Source organism: Triplophysa dalaica, chromosome 19 (assembly GCF_015846415.1).
Source record: "Triplophysa dalaica isolate WHDGS20190420 chromosome 19, ASM1584641v1, whole genome shotgun sequence".
In the NCBI taxonomy this organism is placed as follows: Eukaryota; Metazoa; Chordata; class Actinopteri; order Cypriniformes; family Nemacheilidae; genus Triplophysa; species Triplophysa dalaica.
In genome coordinates this window covers 17,256,864-17,269,019 of record NC_079560.1, presented here as the reverse complement: position 1 = coordinate 17,269,019, position 12,156 = coordinate 17,256,864, and the positions used below count along the sequence as shown (strand labels likewise).

The following is a 12,156-nucleotide window of genomic DNA, read 5'->3' as shown; positions in this document are numbered from 1 at the left end:
GGGCACCGACTTCAGCACAGAGATAGGCCTACTGTTATTACAGGGAGATGGAGGGTCAGTAATAATTTCAATTGGAGAACCTGTGACGGCTAACAAAACCCATTGACTTCCATTCAAAAAAATAGCATCTGGTTTTTCCTGCGTTCCGCTGAAGCCAAGGCCGTTGCGATTTTTTGGTTATCTAGGGCGGATGCTGTTGATACTGCATATTATATAGGTTTCCTAGTTTTTATTGCGTCGCGTTTCTCATTCTATTCTATTATTTATCAGTCTATTTTGGGTGTTGTGCTGAAAGTAAAGGTTGCGTTGTAGGCTACTTGTTAAATTTCATTACCACGGGTTCTGAATCCCAGCTCAGGGGTTGACGTCAGTTCTGCGAGGCACTCCAACGACCAATCAGTTGCAAACAAGCAGGCGCCGCTGTCTGCGAACTGTCAACGCGTTATGAGCGGAATGACAACCCAAGGCTGAACGCTCCCGCGGTAAGGAACCGTGATGCCAATAAATGGGAAAACAAAATTAATTAGAGCAAACAAATAGCAGGAGTTAGCCAGCATATACTCATACTGTCTTTGAGACGTCTCCATCTTTAATCCAGAAAGATGCGACTCGCATGGGATGCTTTTTCTGTGCTCCATGTATTCCTCATCTTCACTTGACGGAAGAGGAATGGAGACACTCGCTCGCTCTGTGGTTGGTGGCAATTTTTGTTTAGAAATATTTCACTATTGATGTATGATTAACAGCTAGATTCTTACGTCATTTACGGAGCTTGCTTATCAGAAGTGGATTAAAGGGATACGTCACCCAAAAATGAAAATTCGAGTTGTTTCATATCCGTATAAATGTATTTGTTCTGATGAACACAGATAACTATATTTGGAAAAATGCTTATAACAAGACAGATTTTGCCCCCCATTGACTACCATAGTAAGAAAAAATTCAATGGTAGTCAATATTTCCACGGAACTGTTTGCTGTACATTCTTAAAAATGTCTTTTGTGTTCAACAGAACACACACAAAAACATGATCAATTAAATTTTCCTACTATGGTAGTCAATGGGGGGCAAGATCTGTTTGGTTATAAGCTTCTTCCAAATATCTTTCTCTGTGTTCATCAGAATAAAGAATTGTATACAGATTTGGAACATCTCGAAGGTGAGTATACTGTATGATGACTGAATTTTCCTTTTTGGGTGAAGTATTCCTTTAAGTATAGGCATGTTTTTCCCCATGCAGCAGGGGACTAAATGGAATTTGCCTAAAAATAGCACATTCACCTTTCTTTTCACTCTAAATATGCTATGAAGCATATTTTACATGCCCCTGAAGAATGTATTTTGCTACTGCAACATCAAAAAATGAATTGTACCCCCAGGTTTTTAAGGTTATATTCTTTCTTTGGTGTAAAATTTTAACATATCAGACAAAGTTTATTTGTAACACAGGCAGGATTTAGGGTGCCATAACAACATGATGTGTAGTGTATTATCAATGTATTTTTATTGTATGTAACTGTAAAGATGTTGTCTCAGTCTGTCTGTCTGTACACTCTCTGACTCTTCCTCTTGTCGCCCTTACAGTGATTCACCCTCCTGCCGCAGCAATGAGTAACCTGTTTCAGAACACCTCTTCTTTTAACCTGGATGTGCTGGAGGCGAAGAATGTGTCGCCTGTGCCGTCCTGGGAGCTAGAGCCTGTGCCCATCATCGTCAACCCATGGCACGTGCTGTTGTGTGTGACAGGCACGCTCATGTCCTGTGAGAACGCAGTGGTGATCGCGCTGATTGTCTACACGCCCACCTTGAGAGCACCCATGTTTGTCCTTATCGGAAGTCTAGCGTTTGCAGACCTCCTGGCCGGCCTGGGCCTGATACTCAATTTCATTGTCACCTACATCATCGATTCAGGTTTTGTATCTTTACTGTCTGTGGGGCTTCTCATTACAGCATTCTCTGCCTCTGTGTTAAATATCCTTGCAATCACAGTGGACCGATACTTGTCCCTATACAACGCATTGACGTACCATACTGAGCGCACGGTGGCTTTCACCTACATCACTCTGATACTCATGTGGGTCATCAGCACCACTCTCGGCTCACTTCCTGTTTTAGGATGGAATTGCCTGGAGGACGACACCACCTGCAGCATCTGTCGACCCGTGAACAAGAACAACGCCGCGGCACTCGCTGTGTCCTTCCTTATGATTTTCGCTCTCATTCTGCAGCTGTACCTTCAAATCTGTAAGATCGCTTTTCGGCACGCTCAGCAGATTGCAGTTCAGCGTCAGTTCATGACTACCTCACACTCGTCTTCCACCACGAAAGGGGTCTCCACCCTCACCACCATCCTGGGCACCTTTGCGCTCTGCTGGATCCCACTCGCCATGTACTCACTGGTGGCGGACATTCGTTCCCCTGTGATATACACTTACATCACAGCTCTTCCAGCCATCTGCAACTCCATCATAAACCCAATGATATATGCCTTCAGGAACCCTGAAATTCTGAGATCTTTAAGGATTGCTTGTTGTGGGTGCATGCCTTACAGATTAACCATGCGACCCAGGACCCCCAGCGATGTGTAGCACGTCTTAATGGAAGCACAATTTTGGCAGTGACCTATCTATAACGTTTAAAAGCACATATCATGTATGTTATCCAGTGGAGTGAGGGTGCACTTTTCATATGGGTTGTTTGGTAACACTTTACATTATAGTGTTCATGTTAGACACAAGTTGCAACAATTCATTAAGGATAATTGGGTTATTCCTGTTATGCTGTACCTTAGACAAGGAATATGCTCTTATTATGATTAAAGAATGGCAGGAAAATGAACAGGAAACTTAAAGATGGAAATACGTAAGGGTGGTAACTTGTGGTTATACAGTAATAGAAAATTATTTTTACAGTAATAATAGTAACAGCAAGGTTTCAAAGATAAAGTTACTGCCTAGTCCCAGACTAAATGGAATGTTTAAGCTGTTTTAACTAAAAATAACATGCCCTGAAATATCTTAAAACATATCAGTACCATTGTTTTGTCTCAAGGTATACACCAGTAATGTAAGTTTCTAAAGCGTTCAAATAAAAGTGACTTAAATATCCTAATTTAAACTAAGCCTTGTCTGTAAACCCGATCATAAGTGACACAATCTTTACAATTAATATTAATTTGAATTAGTTATGAACAAATGTACTATAACAGAGTATATTTAGCCATATATGCTGGGAAAATAAAAAAGTACCACATAACAGGAATTGCCCAACATTCACAGTAATAACAATGTGAAGACCAATAACACAAACCTTCATACAATAATAACATATGTATGCAGTTCATTAGTATTACTCAGTATTTATGTAAATTTAAAGTTTTGTGAACACTGCAATACCAAGATTTCTGTTGTGTGGTTGCATAGATAGATGTTCTCTATGCATTTAGATGGTAATTTAGTCTTGGATTTAAATCAATAATTGATTATGGAATAACATGGTATTTTCCAGATACACTTAACGTAATTGTGATCATCAACAGGGTATATATAATAACCAGTATGTAGCATATACTATATATAATTTCATTGCCTGCAAGCACTGTGGTGTACGTGCATTCATTTCTTCACCATTACACTAGAGACACTTGAGAGAATGTGTTATCTTAGGTTTGGCAATAATTTTCATCATCTTAAATATTCAACATTACGCATTCCAAAAGAATGTTGTGTTTCAGAACTATGGACAGCGCAGACTACTGACCCACTGCATGGTATTTCTTTCAGACTTTAGAAATGAAATGTTTGAACAAAATAAGCAATTAATTTTTCCTAGAAATACAGCCAACAACTGCCTTACAAATACCCCTATGGCGCATTGAAGGATACCTTTTATCCTTGATTGTTTGTCAGGAACCCCACCAGTGGTGCATTTAAGAAACCCATACACATGTCACTGGCAACTATAAAATCAATAATGCATCATGCTCAGTTAAAGTAGTATACATAATTGAAAGTGTACTGAGGTCTGTTTGGGATCTTGATGTTTTGACTGTGATCGAAAAAGTGTGTTGTTTTACCACACATTTTTATATTTAACACATAGAGATAAGCAGCGATAATCGTTTTATGTAAAACAATACAGACAAGATATTTGGTAATTTCATTTATGCTAACACTAGTTGAATGATGGACCTAAAGGTTGTCAATGTTTTGTGGAGTACTCCATTTTTCTTTTTGTAAGTGATACAGAACTACAGGGATACAAAACCGTATAATCCTGGGTTTGATGAGTATGTGTAATGTTATCAGTGTGTCTCAGACAAAATTGTTGGTTTTGTAGATGCAGCCAAAGAACCAATTTTAATATATTGTTTGGAGAAATTAATAATTACAATATTATATCCAGCGTAATATCATTTTTTGAATGTACTGTCTGTTGTCAAGATTTTGATTAAAGCGGCTGTAATTGTCTCAGACTGACCATCTTTGTAAAACAATCACAAGGTCTAACGATGAATGTTAGTCTACATATACACAATAATTGTTTTCTGTGTAATGTTGATATAGAGTCTATTTTTTATACTGCATAAGAAAGTTTTATTCGATGTATGTTGTTGAGTAATGTGTTTAAAATAGACTTTTGATATGTCTTTTCTGATGGTTATATAGATGGCATGCCACAGTGCCAAACGTTCTCTGGCTACCATTTACACCAGCTATGAATGACTGTGTTCAGAATGGAACTTACCTACTGCTTCCTGTGTATTATATACTGTATGCTAGAAAGTATTGTAAACATATTATGGAACTATAAATACACCACATTTCTGTCATGTAACCTCATCAGCTGTCGTGTTTTTTGGCAGTCTGATCAAATAATGAGTAAATTACGTTCAGTTTATTGAACATTCAAAGACATTTAAGTCGAACACAATGCATTGTGGGATACAGTTCACATTTTGTTGTGGTCTTGTGGGATTTGCATATAAATACACAGTTCTGCAAAATAGTACGCTTTTTCTTTCATGTGTTTGATGCTGTAAAAATGACTTAAACACAACAAGCATTTTATATGCATAATGTGATGTACAAATCATTCACTTTCATGCTTAGCAGATTTAATAGGCTATTCATAACAGTGACCATTACTGCTCAGTAATAAATATGTGCTGTTACTTTTCTACAGGATCTGACTTATGAATTTTGGCTAGAACATGAAACAAAATGTACACATAAAATGCAATAAGGAACACAACTCTATAGAAACAATTCTGGGGTAGGCTTGTTGCCACTGCAACCATCCATAAAACACTTGCAACGGTATAGCAACAATTCAGATCACCATTGCCTATGATCTAAAAAAGGACACTTGAAAACACTAGAGAGTATCTTGTAATTGTCCATATTACTCATTGAAATTGGATTAAAAGGTAGTGTGGATCTGTTGTTTGTCAGCATCTCGTCTCTCCTCTCTGTTCCACAATGAGTCAGCAGTGAGCTGGAGGAGGTATAACCGACAGATGGAGTCTTGCTGAAGCAAAAGAATAGCAACGTCACAGCCTAGGAGGGAAGCTGAAGATATAAACAAGATGACCCACCACCTGACTGCTAATTGAAAAAATGCATCTGGTCACCACAAAGGCAATTCATTCCCTGTAGCCATGCTTTGGATGAATTTTAATGATTAAAAAAAGCAAAATAAACAAAACATGACTAAAATTGTGAGCTTTTTTACTCTATTGCTGAACCAGACCAGATCGACTCATAGCCATGGTGACATGGCTTCAGTACAACAAAAACCAAAGTAGAAGTAAGTTTGTGGAACATTTGATATAATTTGGGATTATGAAGTAATTTGTGTCTAAAAATATTTGGAATGGGTTTATCACAAACAGGCTTAGCTGGTCATGAAGAAACTAGTTATGGCCATTAAAGCAATTCCAAGGAAAGGTCAACCTTACCATGAAAAAGTTTTTACCAGAGGTTTTGACCATATACCACACTGACAGGTGTCAATGTATGGTGGTTTAAGCACTTATAAAGTACATATTCTGCATGCCATATTCTACATTCCCAATCCTGCTCAATACCTTACAACTACATTGCTTACTTTTAATAAGCAGCAAATTAAGAGTTAGCAAAAGTCGTAGTTAATATTTCTTTTAAAACCGAGAACTGGAAGAGAGCTATGCTAGATGAAAATTATGCATCTTTAGTCTTGATTTAATGCCTCCCGGACAGTGCAGGGAAGAGTTTTGGTACTAGATAGGAAAAGGATCTACCACCTGCAAAAATTCTAGGTGTTACCAACTGACAGGACACCTGAGAGATTAATGCACGTGAAGGACTGTAATACAAGAGGAGTTCACTCAGATACTGAGGAGCTAAACCAAGCAGGGATTTATCGGTAATAAGCAAAATGTTAAAGTTAATCCAATGCTTTATAGATAAACCAGTGAAAGGTTGACAGAACCCGGGCTAATATGTTCATACTTTTTTGTACGTGTAAGAACTCGAGGTGCAGCGTTTTGTACCTGTTGGAGTTTTTGTAATAAGCCTGCAGGGCAACCACCTACCAGGGCGTTACAGTGATCTAGTCTTGATATCATGAATGCATGAATTAATTTCTCTGCATCTGACAGTGACAGCATATGACGTAGTTTAGATACATTCTTAAAATGGAAAAATGCAATTTTACAGGTGTTGGCAACATGGCTCACAAATGAAAGAGTACTATCAAATACAACACCAAGATTCTTAGCTGACGACAAGGATTTTATGGAGCATCCGTCAATAGTTAAGCAGTATTTTTGGTTGTTATGTATGGCGGTTTTCGGTCCAGTAAGTAACACTTCTGTTTTGTCCTAGGTTCAGTATTAAAAAAATTGTTACTCATCCAGTTTTTTAAATCGACTATGTATTCCATTATTCGACGGAACTGCTGTGTTTCATGAGGCTTTGAGGAAATATAAAGTTGAGGATCATCAGCATAACAGAAAAAGCTAATTCCGTGTCGCTTTATTATATCTCCTAGAGGTAGCATGTATAATGTGAAGAGCAGAGGCCCTAAGACTGAGCCCTGTGGTACACTGTACTGGACTTGCGATTTGCGGGACACCTCATTGTTTATTGCTACAAATTGAAAACGGTTAGATAAATAAGACTTAAACCATTTCAATGCTATTCCGTTAATGCTGACGTCATTTTCGAGTCTAAGTAGGAGTATGCTGTGGTCAATGGTGTCAAATGCAGCACTATGGTCTAGCAGCACCAATAACGAAATACAGCCACGGTCAGACGCAAAAAGCAGATCATTTGTAACTCTGATCAAAGCAGTCTATGTACTGTGACATGCTCGAAATCCAGACTGGAATTCATCATTAATGTCATTCCTTTGGAGGAAGAAGCATAATTGAGTTGAAACTACTTTTTCCAGAACTTTAGATATAAAAAGGTAAATTCAATATAGGCCTGTAATTCCCTAGTTCTCTAGGGTCCAGTTTGGGTTTTTGACAAGTGGCCTTATAACAGCCACCTTAAATGCTTTAGGCACATGTCCTAATGTCAGAGAAGAGTTAGTAATACTAAGAAAAGGATCTATAATTTCTAGGAGCATTTCTTTCAGTAGTTTTGTAGGTATAGGGTCTAGCATGCATGTTGTTGATTTAGATGATCTAATGATTTTAGACTGTTCATCGTGATTTACGGTAGAAAATAATTACAATTTCTCCTTATGGGTGCTGTAGTTAGTTTGTTCAGTGGGTTTCACATCTGGTTGCATTGTTATAATTTTTTCTCTAATATTTTGGATTTTACTAGTGAAGTAGTTCATAAATTCATCACTGTTATGCTGATAGCCACGGTGTTAAATAAAAACCTAGGGTTGTGATGGTTTTCTTCTATTACTGATGAAAAGAAGGCGGATCTTTACATCTTTATGGCATTCCTGTATTTTCGAGTACTATCCTTCCACGCTGTATGAAATACCTCTAATTTCGTTTTTCTTAAAGTTCCGCTCCATTTTCCAGGTCGCTTTCTTTATTGCCTGAGTGTGTTCATTATACCATGGTGTTGGGCTGCATTTTTAATCTTTAAACGCAGAGGATCAACCGTGTCTAATGTTTCTGAGAAAGTGGAGTGAAAATTTTCAATAGTAATGTCAAGATCTTCAACGCTTTTACTCATGCTATAGAGAATTGAGACAATTCAGGCAGACACAATAACTGCCTTTGGATTAAGTAGCCCCCACTTTAGGCGTTGGTTTTGATCATTCAATATATTGTCTTTAGGTTTAATCATGATAAGGTTTTTACTCTGACTTTTACATAAATTATTATTTAGTTGTATTATTCAGGGGACAGACACCGTCTCTATGCATTTGGAAGCAGTAACATTTTTAACAGTTGAGTGAGAGAAACACAGACTATGGTTAAAGTTTGTACTTACTAGTCAAATGGTGCGTAGCGTCTTTGAGATGTTGTCAGACAGAAGTTCCGATCCAATGCTGCTGGGGTGCAGGCCGTCGGGGTGGAAAAGCCTTGGTCGCTCCCAAAACAGACCAAAATTATTTACAAAGACCAGCTTCTGTTCAAATCCATGACATTACCATTTATGAAGCGTAAACAGTCTATTGGACTTTTCATTCCCTCGTCGGTAAGTAGGAAGCGGCCCTGATACTGTAACGGAAACCTATGTCTAATGTGTATGTACCTTTAAGATGACGTCTGTTTTGTATGCATGTGGCTCCGACGTTAGCATGCGGGCAGTTGGAGTGGAACGCAGAGAGGTGTACAGGTGTGACGGTCGCTCTACCACTGACAATATGTATTCCATTTTCTTTGTGATGCAACCGGAGGGTTTCCTTCCCCGTTTCTACACCATTATAAATGTGTGCGGGATGTTTAAACCGATGGACTATTGTCTTTCTTCCTCGGCTATGGCCATCTGTTCCGTTCCGGGTAACGATGGCTTAAACTCTCTGGGCCGCCGTTACAATACGATGATCCTCGGAGGTATGCGTTGCGTACAGTACGACCAAACTCTTAAAGTCCCTGTTCAGGATCTCCGACTGCCGCATCCTCACATCGTTCACCCCCGCGCGCAAAACTACGGCTCCCACTCTAGCATCGTCCTTCAGGATCGCAGTTACCTGCGCAGAGACATCAAGAACACGGGCGCCAGGAAAACAGTGAGTGCGAACCTTACCTTGATTGAAGGAAGCGCGTACGCTCCGGACACTTAAGTCTCTGATGACCACAGCGTTGCATTTCGTTTTGCAGAGGGTGGCAAAGCGGTTCCTTGTAGGGATCTCAAAGACTGGTGGCGGTGGTGGGGGAGAGGTCATAGCTCCGGTCCTGAATTGTGCCTTTCGCCGTGTGTGTACCGGTCCAGGAGTGAAATTCATATGGACCCGTCATGTTCTCGAGGCCTGTGCTCTGTGCAAAGAAAAACGCGGAGTAGAAGTGGTAGGAGTATTACAAGCACATCGAAAACTTATTGCAGCTTTGCGAGCGTCAACCCAGGATGTTTCCAGCGCCGTTTTACGTTCTTGCCGATGTGTTTGCCTCTCGAGTAGATTGTGGATCTGCTTCTCCAAAGCCTCCAGTTCTGACTGAAGTGCGCAGAAAGATTCATCATCTGCACTCAGAGGTAACGTTAAACACATGTCTGAAACATTAGCCATTAGTGGTGTAATAATGAGAGTTGGGAGTTAAGCAGTAAGGGCAATATTCAGAAAGTAGAGGATGGTAATGCTAAAACCCTGAGGACTAATAGCGAGTGATCACAAACAAATCTTTTTACGGCACAAACCAGCACAAATGGAGCACAAACGATTGAGGAAATTTTGCAAATGTTTTGTGTTGGGAGGGTGGCCAACTTCAAGCAGGTATGTACCACCCTGCACAGGAGATCCTTCTCTGTCTTTTTCAACCTGTTTGCCCCTTCCTTTAAACATTTCAAAGGCGACTTAAGTCCAGAAGAGGTTAGCAAAAAAAACTTTCAGATGCTTACCAAAGTATTGAGGTTTGAAAGAAATAAAACTGAAAAGTTTCTGGGAGCGAACCGCCCACATGTCTACTACTCAGTCGCCATAACCGGAAACCTTGTTTTACTTTTAACTGTGCGTTAACTTTTAACTTTTAACCGTTAATTATTTAAATATCCTAAAAAGATTTGTCCACAAAAGCATCCATTAACCTTGTAATTTCATGCATTTAAATAATCAGATAATTAGGGTAAAAAATAAAATATTTTAATAATGTAATGATAATAAGACATCCCATTGGAATCTATTTTTACATTGTCATACTAAACGAAAAACGCAATCTATCTGTCTATTTGTCATTATTCCTTATCAGTTATCAATAGGGTAAAGCATACACGGACCTTGGGCCTTTCTCAAAACTTGCGTTCACGAACTGAGACCTGTCCTGAGATTTGATCGTAGCAACCGATCATGTCCAATTGGATAAAGGCCAAGTTTTGCGTGGAAACAACGTACGCCAGTTTCATATGTAACTTTCTATGTCAAAAACATGTGACAATACCTATGGAAGTAAAATAGTGACAAATGTGTTTGAAGCAAAGAGACGTGCTGAATAGCAGTAACTGAAAAAAAATGCATTGTATTAACAGTTCTTGCATTTTAAGGTTCTGCAATTCAATATTGTTGTACATTTAAGCTGTGAATATTTCAAATTTAAACAACTCACACTCGGTTTCACTGTCTAAAAATTAAATAATCAAAATTCACCTTTTAAATTTCAATAAGAAAAGTCAACATGTTATCCTGCCTTGATGCCCGATGACTCCTGAGATAGGCGCAGGCTCCCCGTGACCCGAGGTAGTTCGGATAAGCGGTAGAAAATGGAATGGAATGGAAAGTCAACATGTTTTTAAATACAACCTTTAATTTTCAGTCCATATTATTTCGATTTAAAAATACGCTTCCACAAATTCAGTGGTTCAAATTCGGCTTGAAATTCAAAGTTTCACACCAGGGAATCCCAGGAAAAGCAATAGAGCGCCGATTCTACAAATGCTTGATCTCTTCCTGCTGCCTGACCGTCTAACCAGCAGGTGGTGTAAGTCGGTTCTGACGTAGATCAAATCAAGAAATGTAGATACTCTTTATATGTTTGCCACGGAGTCTACTCATCTGCTTGATTAAGTGAATTTAGTTGTTCTCATAGATAGCTTCTTATACGTCATCAAGAAAAAAATATTGACGTTTGTACTGGCAGCTTAGCTCACCACTATTACTCCTAGAAACGACATGGAGCACGGGGACAATTCTAGGTGGCCTGGAATCATTGGACTAGTCATACATTTATAATAATAATTTAATTATTTTAATATTCTACCCGATCTCCTTTTACTGTCTATCTAGAGTACGAGTTTATGTTTGTATTTGGCTTGCTATTTATACGCATTCATTACTTTTTACGTGCATATGATACATTAACAATAAATAATTCAGCAGCATTTAGCATTTTTATCCAAATTAACTTAAAAAGAGTTCAGGGAGCAATAAAGCGATATGTCATACAGGAGCAAAACAATATTGGTTAAGATGGTGTGGGTAAATTACATCTGCGTATCAAATGCAAGCAAATTTCTGTAGCTTGCCAAATACAAACAAAAAATTGTGCTATTGATAAGCACCATCTTAAGTCATCAAATAATGGTTTGAGTTTCAGGGATGAGAAAAAAGGGAACAGTGCTTTACTAAACTATTCTGTGTATTGAGTTTTTAAAATAAAATAAGTTAATTTCATGAAGCTATTTGAATGACACATGCAATGGTATATGATTAAATGTGCCAGAAAACAATACAACAAGATTTTAAACCATTACATTAGACTCATAACACGATCACAATAAACTTAACGATTCAAATGAAACATTTTATTTTGGTATAAAGCTAAATAGGAAAAAAAGCAATAAATATCCATTTAAAACTGAGGGAAATGTAAAACAGTAGTGCAAATAGATATAAGAACAAGCCATGAACTATTTTATCACAACGTAAAATAATCTACAATATAAATAACCTATTAAAATAAAAGTATCTTCTTAAAAACGTAATTGTTAAATATTTTGAAAATGTAGGATATAAATGCTTAAACTTAAACAAACTAATAACCATTTAAAAGAG

The 12,156-nt window shown here is 38.2% G+C and overlaps 1 protein-coding gene across 1 annotated transcript; it reads left to right on the top strand.

Moving 5' to 3' along the window:
• The first annotated feature begins 456 nt into the window (after positions 1 to 456).
• Positions 457 to 5,135, top strand: gpr185a (G protein-coupled receptor 185 a). Its single transcript, XM_056731346.1, has 2 exons — positions 457 to 693; positions 1,585 to 5,135. Exon 2 carries the CDS (start codon positions 1,608 to 1,610, stop codon positions 2,586 to 2,588), a length of 981 nt encoding a protein of 326 aa, XP_056587324.1. The 5' UTR covers positions 457 to 693; positions 1,585 to 1,607; the 3' UTR covers positions 2,589 to 5,135.
• The last annotated feature ends 7,021 nt before the right edge of the window (positions 5,136 to 12,156 follow it).